We start from the raw sequence: 19,279 nt of genomic DNA, 5'->3' as shown, positions 1-19,279 counted from the left end.
GTAGTAGTAGTAGTACTGTCATCGTAGTACTGTCATTGTAGTACTGTCATCGTAGTACTGTAGTAGTACTGTAGTACTGTATTTATACTGTAGTAGTATTGTAGTAGTGCCGTAGTAGTACTGATCATGTTCTTCTTTAGGATCTCAACTGTTTCCTGGTGGACAACAATGGTTTCATCCTGCTGTCCAAAGACCGAGCTGAGGTACCAGACCAGTGACCCCACTGACCCTGTTATGACCCCACTGACCCTGTTATGACCCCACTGACCCTGTTATGACCCCACTGACCCTGTTATGACCCCACTGACCCTGTTATGACCCCACTGACCCTGTTATGACCACATTATGACCCCAGTGACCCCCTCACGACCTCACCCTACTTCTTTAATGACTGGATGATAACTGTGTTCAGGACATCATGTCCATCAACACAGGTAAGGACGTTGTTCAGGGTGTAAACACCTTCAAGGTGACATCACCTGTGTACGTGCAGCCACGCCCACTGGGAGGGAATCATCCATGTAGCCACTACGAGAGCTAGACCACACCACTGGACAGCCAGTCAGTGAGACAGTCAGTGAGACAGGCAGGATGAATGAATGTGTATCATAAACAGCATCTGGTCCTTTAATCCTGATCTACAAGTACACTACTGATACAAGTACACTTCTGATACAAGTACACTACAGATACAAGTACACTACAGATACAAGTACACTTCTGATACAAGTACACTACTGAGCATGCTCAGATACAAGTACACTACTGATACAAGTACACTACTGATACAAGTACACTATAGATACAAGTACACTTCTGATACAAGTACACTACAGATACAAGTACACTACTAATACAAGTACACTACTGATACGAGAACACTACAGATACAAGTACACTACTGATACAAGTACACTACAGTGAAACCTTTTACTTGAATAAATAATACCAGACAAATAAAGGGTTCAATTAAGAACTATATATTTCACATTACTTTCATGAGTATAAATATTAATATGGAAACCAGTATTTTATGAATATATCTCATTAAAGGCGCTGGTAGTATTTTTCAGCTTTAAACTGAAACATCTGGAGATTAGACCCAAGGCTGTGACCTCTGACCTCTGAGCTGCTCAAGGGCATGCTGTCTTTCATTACCATAGAAACTACACACAATACACACTAATACACACTATACACACAAATACAAACAATACACATTAATACACACTAATACACACAATACACACTAATACACACTATACACACACATACAAACAATACACATTAATACGCACTAATACACACTAATACACACTATACACACAAATACACACTAATACACACAATACAAACAATACACACTAATACACACCATACACACTTATTCACACCAATACACAATACACACAATGCACACTAATACACACAATACACACCAATACACACCAATACACACAATACACACAAGGCACGCTAATACAAACGATACACACTAAGACAGAGTAATACACACAATACACGCTAATACAAACGATACACACTAAGACACAGTAATACACACAATACACAGTAGCTGTGGAGTAACTCCTGATGGTGCTCTGATGTTGTGTTGTTGTGTTGTTGTTGTGTTGTTGTTGTTGTTGTTGTTGTGTTGCTCTGATGACTCTGCTGCAGGTGGGGCGTTTCTTCGGGGAGGTGGATGGCTCAGTGATGGCTTCGCTCCTCAAGATGGGAATGTTTAAAAAGTAAGAAACTCCACCTGAGGTTGTGCTGTTCACACTGATGGAGAGGAGCTCCAGCTGTCTAACTGTCTAACTGTCTTACTGTCTAACTGTCTGTCTTACTGTCTTACTGTCTAACTGTCTTACTGTCTAACTGTCTGTCTTACTGTCTTACTGTCTAACTGCCTTACTGTCTACCTGTCTCCTCATGTTGTAGGATCTCACTGTTCGACTACCAGGCCATGTGCAGGAACAATCACCACCACGCCAGCAGTGCCAGGCCGCTCCTCAGCGTGAGTCACTGGTTGTGCTGGAGCCTGCCAGTGTCGCCAGTACGGACTGGTTGTGAACTGGTTGTGCTGGAGCCTCCCAGTGTCGCCAGTACGGACTGGTTGTGGACTGGTTGTGCTGGAGCCTCCCAGTGTCGCCAGTACGGACTGGTTGTGAACTGGTTGTGCTGGAGCCTGCCAGTGTCGCCAGTACGGACTGGTTGTGGACTGGTTGTGCTGTAGCCTCCCAGTGTCGCCAGTACGGACTGGTTGTGAACTGGTTGTGCTGGAGCCTGCCAGTGTCGCCAGTACGGACTGGTTGTGGACTGGTTGTGCTGGAGCCTCCCAGTGTCGCCAGTACGGACTGGTTGTGAACTGGTTGTGCTGGAGCCTGCCAGTGTCGCCAGTACGGACTGGTTGTGAACTGGTTGTGCTGTAGCCTCCCAGTGTCGCCAGTACGGACTGGTTGTGGACTGGTTGTGCTGGAGCCCCCCAGTGTCGCCAGTACGGACTGGTTGTGGACTGGTTGTGCTGTAGCCTCCCAGTGTCGCCAGTACGGACTGGTTGTGAACTGGTTGTGCTGGAGCCTGCCAGTGTCGCCAGTACGGACTGGTTGTGGACTGGTTGTGCTGGAGCCTCCCAGTGTCGCCAGTACGGACTGGTTGTGAACTGGTTGTGCTGGAGCCTGCCAGTGTCGCCAGTACGGACTGGTTGTGGACTGGTTGTGCTGGAGCCTCCCAGTGTCGCCAGTACGGACTGGTTGTGAACTGGTTGTGCTGGAGCCTGCCAGTTTCTCCAGTACGGACTGGTTGTGGACTGGTTGTGCTGGAGCCTGCCAGTTTCTCCAGTACGGACTGGTTGTGGACTGGTTGTGCCGGAGCCTCCCAGTGTCGCCAGTACGGACTGGTCGTGGACTGGTTGTGCCGGAGCCTCCCAGTGTCGCCAGTACGGACTGGTCGTGGACTGGTTGTGCCTGAGCCTGCCAGTTTTGCCAGTACGGACTGGTCGTGGACTGGTTGGGCCGGAGCCTCCCAGTGTCGCCAGTACGGACTGGTCGTGGACTGGTTGTGCCGGAGCCTCCCAGTGTCGCCAGTACGGACTGGTCGTGGACTGGTTGTGCCGGAGCCTCCCAGTGTCGCCAGTACGGACTGGTCGTTGACTGGTTGTGCCGGAGCCTCCCAGTGTCGCCAGTACGGACTGGTCGTGGACTGGTTGGGCCGGAGCCTGCCAGTGTCGCCAGTACGGACTGGTTGTGGACTGGTTGTGCTGGAGCCTCCCAGTGTCGCCAGTACGGACTGGTTGTGAACTGGTTGTGCTGGAGCCTGCCAGTGTCGCCAGTACGGACTGGTTGTGGACTGGTTGTGCCGGAGCCTCCCAGTGTGGCCAGTACGGACTGGTCGTGGACTGGTTGTGCCGGAGCCTCCCAGTGTCGCCAGTACGGACTGGTCGTGGACTGGTTGTGCCGGAGCCTGCCAGTTTTGCCAGTACGGACTGGTCGTGGACTGGTTGGGCCGGAGCCTCCCAGTGTCGCCAGTACGGACTGGTCGTGGACTGGTTGTGCCGGAGCCTCCCAGTGTCGCCAGTACGGACTGGTCGTGGACTGGTTGTGCCGGAGCCTCCCAGTGTCGCCAGTACGGACTGGTCGTGGACTGGTTGTGCCGGAGCCTCCCAGTGTCGCCAGTACGGACTGGTCGTGGACTGGTTGTGCCGGAGCCTCCCAGTGTCGCCAGTACGGACTGGTCGTGGACTGGTTGTGCCGGAGCCTGCCAGTGTCGCCAGTACGGACTGGTTGTGAACTGGTTGTGCTGGAGCCTGCCAGTGTCGCCAGTACGGACTGGTTGTGGACTGGTTGTGCTGGAGCCTGCCAGTGTCGCCAGTACGGACTGGTTGTGGACTGGTTGTGCTGGAGCCTGCCAGTTTCTCCAGTATGGACTGGTTGTGGACTGGTTGTGCCGGAGCCTCCCAGTGTCGCCAGTACGGACTGGTCGTGGACTGGTTGTGCCGGAGCCTCCCAGTGTCGCCAGTACGGACTGGTCGTGGACTGGTTGTGCCGGAGCCTGCCAGTGTCGCCAGTACGGACTGGTCGTGGACTGGTTGTGCTGGAGCCTCCCAGTGTCGCCAGTATGGACTGGTCGTGGACTGGTTGTGCCGGAGCCTCCCAGTGTCGCCAGTACGGACTGGTCGTGGACTGGTTGTGCCGGAGCCTGCCAGTGTCGCCAGTACGGACTGGTCGTGGACTGGTTGTGCTGGAGCCTCCCAGTGTCGCCAGTACGGACTGGTTGTGGACTGGTTGTGCCGGAGCCTGCCAGTTTCTCCAGTATGGACTGGTTGTGGACTGGTTGTGCTGGAGCCTCCCAGTGTCGCCAGTATGGACTGGTCGTGGACTGGTTGTGCCGGAGCCTCCCAGTGTCGCCAGTACGGACTGGTCGTGGACTGGTTGTGCCGGAGCCTCCCAGTGTCACCTGCTGTTTTGTCTCCTCAGCCTTTCTTCGGTTTGGTGGCTCTGGTTCGATGGATCTTCTCCAACGTCCTCATGTACGTTCATCAACATAGTAAACAGAGAAGATTACACCCGTTCCTGCAGTATTACCCAGAATGCATTTCTCTCCTTCAGGTTCGTCTTGGATCTCAACCTCTGCGGCCTCTGGCACTCAGACTACTTTGTTGATGGTAAAACACTTTAGTACTACTACTACTACTGCTCCACTGATACTACTACTACTACAACTACTACTACTACTACTACTACTACTTCTACAACTACTACTACTACTACTACTACTACTTCTACAACTACTACTACTCTACTGATACTACTACTACTACTATTCTACTGATACTACTACTCTTCTGATACCACTACTACTACTACTACTACTACTACTACTCCACTGATACTACAACTACTTCTACTACAACTACTACTTATAATAATAATAATTATTATTATTACATAATAAGAATAATAAAAATAATAATTATAATAATACTATTACTACTACTACTTATAATAATTATTATAATTTCAATAATAATAATAATAATAATAATAATACTATTACTACTACTAATAATAATAATAATATAATAAAACTACTACTACAACTATTATTATTATTATTATTATTATTATTATTATTATTATTATTATTAATAATAATAAAAATAATAATAATAATAATAATAATAATATTACTACTACTACTTATAATAATTATTATTATTATAAATACAATAATAATAATAATAATAATAATACTATTACTACTACAACTACTACTAATAATAATAATAATAATATAATACCACTACTACAACTACTACTATTACTACTATTAATAACAATAATAATAATAATAATAATAATAATAATGATTTCAATAATAATAATACTTAAAAAAACAATAATAATAATACTATTACTACTACTACTACTACTACTACTACTACTTATTATAATAATGATTATTATAATTACAATAATAATAATAAGAATAAGAATAAGAATATTTACAATAATACTACTAATACTACTAATACTACTACTACTACTACTAATAATAATAATAATACAGAAAAATATATAATAATAATAATAATAACAATAATAATACTCACCTTGTGTGTATTCGTAGTTTTATAACGCAGTGTGTGTTATAATACTAGAAAAATAAAAATGATCAATACCAGCCCTGACATATTGATCAGCTCTGATCAGTTCAGTTCAGTTGTTCATGTCAAATTCATTTTATCATCTTCTTTCATCAAAATGCTTCATCTTCATCCTCATCGTGCTGCTCACTGCATCATCATGATCATCATCATCATCTTCCAGCCAAGGCTGGATACCACACTAGTAAGTATACACACACACACACTCAGCCAGGTGACCTGGAGCTTCAGCTGCTTGTGCTGCAGAACCGGGCGTGGCAGCAGGGGGCGCTACAGCAACAGGAAGTCAGAGCCTCAACTTCCTGTTTCTCATCTCCTCCTCTTCCACATCAGATCAGACTGTTGCTGCAGCGCCCCCTGGAGGAGGCAGGCACACTGCAGTAGAGGCGATGTCTGTCTGTCTGCTCTCTGTCTGAATGTCTGTCTGTCTCTCAGGTCACAAGCAGAAGAAGGTGGAGGCTCTCCAGCCGTGTGACACTTCGTACCCCGGCTTCCTGTACGACACCTCGGTGCGAGAGACCAACAGTCTGATCAAATGTGGACGCTGCCAGAAGTACATACACACTGCACACACACTGCACACACACACTGCACACACACTCTACACACATTGTACACATACTGTACACACACTGCACACACACACTGCACACACACTGCACACACACTGCACACACACTCTACACACATTGTACACATACTGTACACACACTGCACACACACACTGCACACACACACTGCACACACACTGCACACACACTCTACACACATTGTACACATACTGTACACACACTGCACACACACACTGCACACACACTGTACACACACTGTACACACACTGTATGCACACTGTACACACTGTACACACACACACTGCACACACACTGTACACACACACTGCACACACACTGTACACACACTGCACACACACACTGCACACACACACTGCACACACACTGTACACACTGTACACATACTGTACACACACACTGCACACACACACTGTACACATACTGCACACACACACTGCACACACACACTGCACACACACTGTACACATACTGTACACACACACTGCACACACACACTGCACACACACACTGTACACACACTGTACACACACTACACGCACACTGTATGCACACTGTACGCACACTGTACACACTGTACACACACACTGCACACACACACTGTACACACATACTGTACACACACACTGCCCACACACTGTACACACACTGCACACACACTGCGCACACACACTGTACACACTGCATACACACTGTACACACTGCACACACGCTGTACACGCACTGGACACACACTGCACACACACTGTACACACACTGTACACACACTGCACACACACTGCACACACACACTGCAGACACACTGCACACACACTGCACACACACACTGCACACACACTGTACACACACTGTACACATACTGTACACACACACTGCACACACACACTGCACACACTACACACACACTGTACGCACACTGTAAGCACACTGTACACACTGTACACACACACTGCACACACACACACTGTACACACATACTGTACACACACTGCACAGACACTGTACACACACTGCACACACACTGCATTCACACTGTACACACTGCACACACGCTGTACACACACTGTACACACACTGCACACACACTGTACACACGCTGTACACACACTGTACACACGCTGTACACACACTGTACACACGCTGTACACACGCTGTACACACACTGCACACACACTGCACACACACACACACTGCAGTGTTCAGTGTGTGTACTGGGTGTACTCAGTGTGCTGTGTACGCTTTGCACTGAGTACTGTGTGTACTCAGTGTACTGTGTACTGTGTGTACTGTGTATACTCAGTTACTGTGTACTATGTACTGTGTACTGTGTGTACTCAGTGTACTGTGTACTGTGTACTGCAGGATGTTCGTGGTGCAGCAGGTCCCGGACTCCAACCTGGTTCTGGTCGTCACTCAGGCCGACTGCGACTGTTCCAGGCAGTACGGCCCCATGGGGCTGGAGCCCAAGGAGATCAAATATATCCTGCCCCGGAGCCAGGCACTAGCTGCGGGGGGAGGGTTTGAGTCCCCGGAGCCAGGCACTAGCTGCGGGGGGAGGGTTTGAGTCCCCGGAGCCAGGCACTAGCTGCGGGGGGAGGGTTTGAGTCCCCGGAGCCAGGCACTAGCTGCGGGGGGAGGGTTCGAGTCCCCGGAGCCAGGCACTAGCTGCGGGGGGAGGGTTTGAGTCCCCGGAGCCAGGCACTAGCTGCGGGGGGAGGGTTTGAGTCCCCGGAGCCAGGCACTAGCTGCGGGGGGAGGGTTCGAGTCCCCGGAGCCAGGCACTAGCTGCGGGGGGAGGGTTTGAGTCCCCGGAGCCAGGCACTAGCTGCGGGGGGAGGGTTCGAGTCCCGGGAGTGAGGCAATCGCTCACAGGGTTGGAGGTTCTATTCCCGCTGTGCTCTTTAACTCCTCTGTACATAACTCCACAGTGAAGTGTAACCGCATGAAGTCGCAGAAAGTTCGTCGTCGTCCGGAGTCGTGCCACGCCTACCACCCCAAGGTGCCACGCCCCTTTTCAAACCCCAGTTTAATACACAACTATTGGCAGTAGTACTATTAGCAGTTGTGCTATTAGCATTAGTACTATAATCAGTAATATTATTAGCAGTTGTACTATTAGCAGTCGTACTATTAGCAGCAGTACTATCAAGACTAGTGCTAGTATTAGTTCCTGTACCAACCTCATTTTGATCTCTTTTGTTTCTTTCAACAGGTTGTGGATTGCAGTTCTGTCTCATAGTACAATAGTACTTCATTTTACCATAGTACAATACAACTACTTAACAGTATCATAGTAGTTCATAGAACCATAGTACAAAACAACTACTTAACAGTACCATAGTACCATAGTATTTCATAGTCCCAAAGTACAATCATAGTTCATAGTTCCATAGTATTACACTACTTCAGAGTCCTATAGTACTTTATAGTAATATGAGGTGATGGGATTAATTATATCTAATAATACTTACAAACTTTAAATGCTTTAAATACTTAATTATATACAATTATTGTTTGTTATGTTCTTCCTGTTACATACTGTGTGTTAGTACTTCCATTTCTTCTTGTTCCTTGTGTTAGTACTTCCTGTTCTTCCTGTTTCATGTATTAGTACTTCCTGTTCTTCCTGTTCCATTTCTTTGTACTTCCTGTTCCCTGTGCAGGAAGACGCTAAGGAGTGTGGGGGCGTGGCGGACCACTCCGTCTCCATTGCACTGTTCTGCTCCACCCTCGCCCTCTCATTAATCCACTCTAGTTGGAGGTAAAAGCAGGCTCCGCCTCCACACTGCAGCAGGAAGTGACCTCTCTGATGAACATTAAAGGGCTATTCCACCCGGAGAGGAGGAGGAGGAAGAGGAGGAAGAGGAGGGGGAGGAGGATGCAGAAGAAGAGGAGGAGGAGGAGGAGGAGGAGGAGGAAGAGGAGCAGGGGGAGGAGGAGGATGCGGAAGAGGAGGAGGAGGAAGAGGAAGAAGAGGAGGGGAAGGGGAGGAGGAAGAGGAGGAGGGGGAGGAGGAAGAAGAAGAGGAGGGGAAGGGGAGGAGGAGGAAGAGGAGTAGGGGGAGGAAGAGGAGGAGGAAGAGGAGAGGGGGAGAGGAGGGGGAGGAGGAAGAGGAAGAGGAGGAGGAGGAAGAGGCAGAGGAAGAAGAGGAAGAGGAGGAGGAGGAGGAGGAAGAGGAGGAGGAGGAAGAAGAAGAGGAGGAGGAGGAGGTAGAGGAGGAAGAGGAGGAGGAGGAAGAGGAGGAGGAGGAGGAGGAGCAGGAGGAGGACCTCTAGTGGACGCTGGATGCGCTGCAGCTTCTCACATTCTATCATAGTGACAGTGCAGCTTTGGATACATGACGTACATGAACATGTACATGTAGGGTTTACATGTACATGTAGGGTTTACATGTACATGTAGGGTTTACATGTACATGTAGGGTTTACATGTACATGTAGGGTTTACATGTACATGTGTGTGCGCATCAATTCGTTTTCATTATGGAACCACAAAAAGCTGCTGAGATCGATATAATATTTTTACACATCAATATAATAATATCTATGATGCTCAGTGTCTTCCTGGACAATTGACTGTTTGGACACTTAAAAATATAAATTCCTTTTTGGAAAAGCCGGTCGCTGTGGAGCTCCGCCTCCAGTCAATCATCCTGTGATGACGTCACAACAAGTAGTTGAGCTTGGAGTTTGTGATGTAACAGGAAGTGTCGAGGTTCGATGCCTTATCGCAGCTTGTTTCCATTTTTCATGTTTTTGTTGAAGTACAAACATTAAAATAATCCCACGAAACGCTTCAGTTTGATAATGATTCCAAAGGGTCAGTCGGTTCCAGCTCCACTCCAGGTTTTATCTCCCTCCAAACCAGAAGTGGACCAGTGGACTCCTGGAGTGCATTCTGGATCCTGGAGTGGATTCTAGATCCTGGAGTGGACTCTAGATCATGGAGTGGATTATAGATCCTGGAGTGGACTTTGGATCCTGCAGCGGATTCAAGATTTTGGAGTGGACTCAAGATGCTGGAGTGGATTATAGACCCTGGATTGGACTGTAGATCCTGGAGTGGACTCCTGGATCCTGGAGTGGACTCTACATCCTGGAATGGAATCTAAATCCTAGAGTGGTCATCGGATCCTGGAGTGCACTCTGGATCCTGGAGTGCACTCTGGATCCTGGAGTGCACTCTGGATCCTGGAGTGCACTCCTGGATCCTGGAGCGGATTATACATCCTGGAATGGACTCTAAATCCTGGAGTGGACTCTGGATCCTGGAGTGCACTCCTGGATCCTGGAGTGCACTCCAGGATCCAGGAGTGCAATCTGGATCCTGGAGTGGACTCTAAACTGCTCCTCACAGCAGGTGACCGCTGTTCACAGCAGTGGGCGCTCCTCACTGTGCTTCCAGAACAGCCTCCTCGCCTTTTAGGCCACCAGATGGCAATGCATATTCATGTTTATAATGTTTGTCCATGTTCAGTATTGTTTTTCATTGTGTTTTTAGATGTAAATAAAGTTGTAGTATCTCTGAAGAACAGTGACAAAGTGCTTCACAAGACAATAAGAAAATAAAACAACAATAAAATAAAGGTAATCACAGAAAACACTACGCTCCGGCTCCAGGGGCCGTTCATGCCGTGTCCTGCCCCTCCCCACTCCCTGTCCAGGAGCCACTTGTGGGAGTCTCTGCCTAAGAGGGAGCCTTTCCGGCCCGCCGACATGCCGAGATTTATATTATTAGAATAAACAGAAAGGCTCACTGTCCAAAAGGATAAATAATAAAAAATGACAATAATAATAATAATAATAATAATAATAATAATAATAATAATAAAATAAATAGTAATAATAATAATCATAATAATAATAATAATAATAATAGTAATGATAGAAAAAAAACAATAAAAGCAATAATAGTAATAGCAATGATAGTAATAATTATAATATTAAAAATACTACTACTACTACTAATAATAATAATAATAATAGTATTAATAATAATAATAATAATGATAGTAATAGCAATAATAATATTGAATATAATAATAAGTATTTTTCCTCGGCTGCTCTGGCCGATCATCTGCCTCCAACACCTTGTGTTCTGCGCATCTTCCTCCCTGACACCACCCGCCTGCATGTCCTCCCTCAGCACCTCCATCAAGCTTCTCTTTGGCTTCCTCTTTTCCTCTTGCCTGGCAGCTCCACCCTCAGCCTCCTTCTCCCAATGTAACTCTCATGTCTCCTCCACACGTGTCCAAACCATCTCAATCTGGCCTCTCTCACTTTTCCACCAAACTGTCCAACCTGAGCTGTCCCTCTAATGTCCTCATTCTTAATCCTGTCCATCCTTGTCCCTCCCAATGAAAACCTCCACATCCTCAACTCTGCCACCTCCACCTCATCCACCTGCCTTTTAGTCGGTGCCACCGCCTCTAAACCGTACAACATGGCTGGAACCCTTCTGCCACACATCACTCCAGACACTCTTCTCCACCCACTCCACCTTGCCTGTACTCTCTTCTCCACCCATTCCACCCTGCCTGTACTCTCTTCTCCACCTAACTCCCGCACTCTACTGCTTTGGACGGTCGACCCCAAGTACTTGAACTCATCCGCCTTCTCCACCTCCACTCCTTGCATTCTCATCTTTTCTCCGCCCTCCCTCCCATTCAGGTACATGTATTGAAAGGGCTCAGAGCTGATCCTTGATGCAATCCCACCTCCACTTTGATGCCTTGGTCACGCCTACTGCACACCTTACTACTGTCTGACTGCCCTTCATCCTGTGCCACTCTTGCGCACTTCTCTGCCAACCCCGACTTAAGCATGTAATACCACACTTCCTCTGTCGGCACCCTATCATATACTTTCTCTATATCCACAAAGACGCAGCACAACTCCCTCTGGCCTTCCCTGTACTTTTCCATCAGCATACTTAAAGCAAACATGTCATCTGTAGTACTCTTTCCTGGCATGAAACCATACTGCTGCTCGCTGATCCCCACCTCTCCTCTTAACCTAGCCTCCACTACCCTTTCCCATAGCTTCATGCTGTGGCTGATCAACTTTATTCCCCTGTAGTTACTACAGCTCTGTACGTCTCCCTTATTCTTGAAGATGGTACCAGTAAACTTCTTCTCCACTCCTCTGGCATCCTCTCCCCTTCCAGGATGGTGTTAAACAGTCTGGTGAGCAACACCACTGCCATCTCACCTGAATATTTCCATGCTTCCCCAGGTTTGTCACCTGGGCCAACTGCCTTTCCACTCTTCATCTTCTTTAATGCTGTTCTCACCTCATCCTTGCTCATTTGCTGCACTTCTTGATCCCCTATCCCCACATCATCCACTCTTCTCTCCCTCTCATTTTCTTCATTCATCAACTCCTCAAAGTACCTCCTCATAGTTCCACCTTCTCAAGATTCAAGATTCAAGATTTTTACTCGTCACATACATATACATACTTTCATACATATATGCAGTGAAATGTAATGCAACGCACCCGGTGATAGCACACAATATGTCCTAGGAAAAAATAAAAAATAAAATAAAAAGTAGAAAATTCCTTTCTAATAGACCGACTAACTGACTCCTAAAACGTAATACAGTAAGTGGAATACTTATAGAATAAGATAAAAAATATATAGAATAAAATACAATAAAAATAAATTGAAATAAAATGGAATAGATAGAAGGAATATGCCTTTGTATATACAGATATGTGCATTTAAAGTGGCAACGTGGCAAAGTGGCAGTTCTCAACACACCCTCCTCACTAGTCAGCACATTCCCATCATTATCCTTCATCACCCTAACCTGCTGTACATCCCTCCCAGCTTGGTGCCTTTGTCTTGCCAATCGGTACAAGTCATTTTCTCCTTCCTTACCGTCCAACCTCTCATACAACTCGTCGTACGCCTTTTCCTTTTTCTTTGCCACTTGTCTCTTCACCTTGCGCCGCATCAGCTTGTACTCCTGTCTACTTTCTTCATCTCTGACTTTCCCATTTCTTCTTCGTCAACCTCTTCTGCTCTATGCTCTCCTGTACTTCCTCATTCCACCACCAAGAGTCCTTGTCTTCCTTCCTCTTCCCGCATGATACACCGATGATAAAATTCTTGGCCGTCTCCCGTACAACTTCTATAGATGTTTCCCAGTCATCTGGTAACCCTTCATTTCTACCTATTGCCTGCCTTACCTCTTCCCTAAATTGCATGCAACACTCCTCCTTTTTCAACTTCCACCATTTTATCTTTGGCTCTTCTTTCACTTTCTTCCTCTTCTTGGCCTCCAGAGTCATCCTACAGACCACCATCCAATGCTGCCTTGCAACAAACTCCCTTACCACCACTTTGCAGTCACTAATCTCTAATAGTAATAATAATAATAATTATTATTATTATAATAATAAAAATAATAATAATAATAATAATAATAATAATAATAGCAATTATAATGTGCAGGACATGACTCTTACGCACACTGTGAAATATCTAGCGCCATTTGGTCAAAAGGTGTCTCCAACCTGGTACGGGTCACCCGTACCACACATGCATCTCCACCCTACATAAAATATTAACATTGAAACCAGGCATGCATCTCCACCCAAACAATATTGAACAATTAAGGTGCCACAGAGAAGAGCCTCAGGTGATGAAGCCATGCCAATGGATGACGCAATCCAGAGAAAACTGCTAAATGATGATGCATGCTTATTAACAATTTCTCGCAATTTGTATGTGCAATGATGAAGCAAGGATGGTGCTGTGCAGGTGTTGATTCATACGCAGGCAGCAGAGTTGGAGGCCAGCAGTCTGACTCCCCCAGCAGCCTTCCAGCCTCCTACAATAACATCAAGTCTGTCCGTATGCATGTTTGTGACATTCAGTCAGTGGAAGTCAACCAGGATTTGAAATCACCAGAGTACCAGCAGATGTTATCGACACCCAAAGACAGCACCCAGTGACTGAATACTCTGAAGCAACCAGGAGCAAAGAAATACGCCACAGACAACCACTCTATTCCAAGGAGTTAAAAGGTAAACTTGAGGAGACAAAATCTGTGGCAACAACCGTTACAAAGAGGTGTCATGATCCTTCTCTGCCTTGATTCCCTGTCTGTCTCTGTCTCCCTCTGTCCCTCTCGGACTCCCGCTGTCTGTCTCTAACTCCCTCTGTCTGTCTCTAGCTCCTTCTGTCCCTCTCTGGCTCCCTCTGTCTGTCTCTAGCTCCCTCTGTCCCTCTCTGGCTCCCTCTGTCTGTCTCTAGCTCCCTCTGTCCCTCTCTGGCTCCCTCTGTCTGTCTCTTGCTCCCTCTGTCTGTATCTGGTGTCACGTCACATCCCTCTAACTGCACACCTGTCCCTAGTTGGTAATCGCACTACCTGTCTCCACCTTCTTCGTCACTCCTTTGGTATTTAACCGAGCCCCATTCACTCTGTCGGTGTTGGATTGTTGCATGTCTTCTTGCATGTTCCTGCCTGTTTTCCCGGGTGTGCGCGTTGCGACTTCGGAGTCCCTGCCGACTCCTGTGCTCATGGTTTCTGATTCCCTGCCTGGTTGTGATTCCCTGCCTGTCTACCCATTAAACCCCTGTACAAACTCCTAAAACCGCGTGTCCTGCATTTGGGTTCATCTTGACCATCATCTTCAACAGTGTGACAATCTAATGAACGATTAACAAGTGCGTGCGTGCGTGCGTGCGTATACAGGATTTATCCCAGTTGGAGAAGAAGAAGAAGAAACAGTCTTTATTCATCACACAACACACCACACTACAACACATGCTTGCACACACACACACATGCACATGCTTGATGGTGGCCGGTGAAACGGTTCCTCTGCTTTTGACCATCCTGGCTTGTCCTTCCTCCGGGGGCACAGCCAGGAGCAGTGGGCAGCGTACGTGGACGCGCCCGGGGACCAGGTGATAAGTGTCCATCGCTGGTCAGACCATGATGGTGCATGTTTTTGGTGGGGGTCCTTACTGACGTGAGGTGGAGGAAACCCCATGTGAGCACGGGGAGAACATGCAAACTCCACACAGAAAGGCTCCTGTTTGGGAGATAACCCACCGGAGCACGGTGCCAACAGCGCCCCAGGCGGGAATCAAACCCAGGACCTTCTTGCTGTGAGGCAGCAGTGCAATGCACTGCGCCACCGTGCCACCGTGCCACGTGGTTGTGGTGTATAAGGTATTATGTCGCGGCGCCTTCAAGCAGAGGAAAGGGCCCTGACGCCCCCCAAACTCCACAACCTTGTAAGCCCCGAGCACCCTGCCCTGCAGCCACAGAGACCCCCGGGCCCCCAAAGAAGCGGGAGGGCCATGGAGCAACCCCCACGCCCAGCCCCGAGGAGCATTAACCAGTCCCAGGGAGCATGAGGAGGCCCCCCACCCCCGGGGCGCACACATACAACCAACCCCAAGGTGCAGGCACAAGACGCAGCCGCAGGCACAGAACCCAGGGTGCGGACGCAAGGCACGGACCGCAGGCCCCGCGGCGACAGACCAACACCCCGCCTGAAGCCGGCGGGAGTCCCATGCCCACCCACGCCTAAATAACAACGAATAAAGAAACTTGAATGTTGAATCGGTCGATGGTGGAAGAAGTTCTGAGACCATTTTACGGAAGTAAAAGTGCAAATATCCTGACACAAAATGAGGGGTTTTCCGGTAGTTTTTCCTTACCCCAATGTGGTTCAGACGGGAAGCGGCCGTTGATTTATTTGAGAAATGTGGGTTTGTGAAGCCCTTTGAGACTGTATTGTGATTAAGGGCTGAATAAAATTAACTTGATTTGATATAAGTACATGTATTTAAAGTATTAAAAGCACTTGTCATACCCAGTGCCCTGTTATAAGAGTGTATAGCAGTTTGTTTGTTTGTTGATTGTTTTGGTTGTTTTTGAATGAATAATAATACATTTTTAACTCACATGGGGGCAAATCCGCTACTTTAGGAACCAAGAACTACTACCTGAGGTGCCGCAGCTCATCCTGTCCGTCCAGCATTTGGCATAATTCATGTTGGATGCATTCCACCAAATTAAAGTGTTTTACAGAAGAAATGATGGAGCTTCAACATCTTTATGATTCACAGCTTTCAATGTTCAGCTCAAATCAACAAGTTTTATCGAAGAGACTCTTCTGACTCGTCCATCGTTCAGGAAGTCCTCCTTGTTTCTTGTCATGAAAATTAAATGTTATCTAAAATACCTGAGGCAATATAATTTGAAAATTGAAGTTTTGGATTTATAATCAAACTTAACATTACCACAGTTCAATGTGATTAACATCACCTGGATTACATAACCCACAATTTCACATACGTGAGCAGATATCCTGATATACTGAGATATGGTTCTTCCATATCGCCCAGCCCCACCCAATCAATGTCCATGTCAATCTTTTCTTCCTCTCTCTCTTTCTCTCTAATTTTAAGTTTTACCCTCAACAAACTTCTAAAAAATGTGGAAATCAAAGTGGACCATCATGTTTTCACGTCATTCAAATTAAATCAATGTTAAGAGAAAATGTTCCGGAGGGTGCCATCAGAGTCTTTACCCGGAGAGATGGATGTTTTGTTTGTGGATGCTGCCGGCTTTAGTGAGGGGGCAGCTGATAGGGGTGGACCCACGCGGAAGCTCCTCAGGCTCTGGATGAGGGAACTCCGTACCAGCCATGTTTTTAAAGAGCCGATTGGAACAAGACCCTTGTCTGTAATGCTCCAGCTTCACACCAGTAGTTACCAACACTGTTGCTTTTGCTACGTGTTAAAATGTTTAAAAACCAATAGTGGAATGAGGCTGTCACATGTTGGCTTTCCACAGAAACATGTTCAGTGTCTCTAATGGCTGTGAAATAAGGGCACAAACGAAGTCCAAGTTCATACAGGTCAGTTAAAGTAATGTATGGGAACGGTACTGGGGTCAGGCGATAGGACGAATACCATCAGGTTCATTGATGGGCTGGACCAATCGAGGTTGAAATTCTTTCTAAATTTTGACAATTTAAATAACCTTGATTTTCTTTTGTAACATTGTAGGGGAAACATCGCAACCTTAATGGGTTCTTAGTATCGGACTATACATTCAGGAATCTGAATCAGTATGGGCAGTGAAAGGTCTTACTGTGCATCCCTATTGGAACGTTGTCAAAGTAGTGTTTGTTTTGTCTTGTAGGGTGCTGTATCACTGTCTGGCTGGTGCAGAGGGGTGCAACCTCCGCACCAGCCCTGGAGGACATTGCTCACCTGGACTTCAGGGAAAATCTAAAGTTGGTAAGTTATAGTTATAGTATGGTTGAGGCTTTTTACTTGTTCTTTTTATTGTAACTCAAAAGTTACGATGAAGAATTATTCATTATTTGACAAGTTAACAAAATCTATCAAATAAACAGGCTTTATTGGTTTAACTGGAGGCAATTCTATGCATTATTACTGATGTAGTCCTTTGATGCACAAAAATGGAAAACTGCATTTATTCGGATACAGGAAACAGAACCGGAGTTGGCCCAGGAGGCCATGATGGAGGCATCGAACCAACTGGTCATGCTGGGTTCCATCTGACACGTAAAGGCTCTGGAGGAGAAGGACTCAATGGTGGAGTCAGCCGCCAAGTTTTACCTGGAGAGCAGGCTTTGAGATCTACTCCAGCAGTGAGTTCAATCATTTACAAAGTTTCTCCTAAGTTAGCCATCTAAAGAGGATTCACTGACTCATGCCCTCGGATCCTGTTTTTCCAGGTTTTCTATATGGACAGCTTTGTCAAAGTTGAAAGGACACACGGAAACTGAGCAGCATGAGCACCTCACTCCTCCTGGCTGCATACCTGGGACCAATAATAATAATCAGAAAATTAAACATCTCCCCTAAATCAGAAAAGCACCGCTCTATCTGTGAAAATCAACCACCAACCTACGACACTGAAGAAGGTGCTCCACAGTCTCCTGCTCTGAACTAAATGGACATCTCTCCCCAGTGCTGGGATCCAGCTGTACCACAGCTGGATGTTGGAAGCTATCACCACCCGTCTGTTTGTAGACGAGTTGCTTGTCCGGGAAACTGCCTTCCGGTGAGGAACCTGGCCCAAAATACTCAGTCCACCTGGACGGAGTTGCGAGCGAGAGTAAGAGCTCCGCCTCCTCCTGCCGCTTCCCTTCATGTTCCTTCAGCCTGTTTGCAAGTGTTTTTAAAAAGATCTTATAGTTGATGCCAAGAAGAGAAACTGGTCTCCAGTTCTTAGCGTGAGGTCACATTTCTTTGGCAGTGGTGTTCAAACTGCACATCGGCAGGAAGCTGGTAGTGTCCCTTTCCAGACCCTCACCAACAGCCCTCCAGTACGAACTTACCCATCAAGTTCCAAAAATGTTTGTAGAACTCCACAGGCAAGCAGGAATTTCCTCATCTCAGGGGTCAGAGGTCACTCTTCCATCCGGCAGACAGAGGCAGGTCATGTGTTTCCTTTGTCAAGGCCTTTAAGGTAAAAAAATAAGATAGTGGGTGTGTCCATATCCCCGGCTATGGGATATGGGAGATGTGCTCTGATGAGCGCCCCCTCTACTGTCTCTTTTAAAAAATAACTGAATTGTTTTTTTCTTTTAATAATGTGCCGTCAGAGCTACTTGTGATCAAATTAGTTTCAGTGTGATGGACTTCCCGTTCCTGTTGACCTGAGGTTGGATTAAGAATGAGCAGTGACCTGTTGGCAAAAAAATCCTTATTTTTCCATCTCCCACCAATGATTTAAAGAATCAAACTTTGTTCTTTTTCCGTTCCAGATTCCCCAAAATAATTCATTTTTTTACAGAGACCTATCTTGCAGTAGTTTGGTGTTAAAATACCAGAAGGAATTGTGTTTTTTGGTTGGTGCAACATTCATCTACTGTGACCAAGTTGTGATGTAAAACCTCCCGAACATGTTGCTCTGTGTCGGGTCCTGTACTCAGACATCCACTAAGCATCCTGCCTCATGTTGGCCAAGCATCAGTTCAATTCAGTGGTGATACTAACCCAGATAAGATGATGGATGACT

General features: G+C 46.6%; 1 protein-coding gene across 1 annotated transcript in view; it reads left to right on the top strand.

Moving 5' to 3' along the window:
- The window catches only part of cacna2d4b (calcium channel, voltage-dependent, alpha 2/delta subunit 4b), a gene marked incomplete at both ends in the record, with an annotated part of 75,681 nt that extends 66,661 nt beyond the window's left edge, over window positions 1–9,020 (top strand). The window contains 10 exons of the mRNA XM_080002992.1: window positions 141–203; window positions 1,678–1,748; window positions 1,942–2,017; window positions 4,476–4,528; window positions 4,608–4,663; window positions 5,829–5,849; window positions 6,101–6,218; window positions 7,618–7,733; window positions 8,172–8,254; window positions 8,919–9,020. Coding sequence (XP_079859118.1) covers window positions 141–203; window positions 1,678–1,748; window positions 1,942–2,017; window positions 4,476–4,528; window positions 4,608–4,663; window positions 5,829–5,849; window positions 6,101–6,218; window positions 7,618–7,733; window positions 8,172–8,254; window positions 8,919–9,020 — 759 coding nt within the window. The remainder of the gene's footprint in view (window positions 1–140; window positions 204–1,677; window positions 1,749–1,941; window positions 2,018–4,475; window positions 4,529–4,607; window positions 4,664–5,828; window positions 5,850–6,100; window positions 6,219–7,617; window positions 7,734–8,171; window positions 8,255–8,918) is intronic.
- Window positions 9,021–19,279: the final 10,259 nt, after the last annotated feature.

This window comes from Zeus faber (genome assembly GCF_960531495.2).
Source record: "Zeus faber genome assembly, chromosome: 6".
Taxonomy (NCBI): domain Eukaryota; kingdom Metazoa; phylum Chordata; class Actinopteri; order Zeiformes; family Zeidae; genus Zeus; species Zeus faber.
This window is presented reverse-complemented; position numbering and strand designations above follow the sequence as displayed.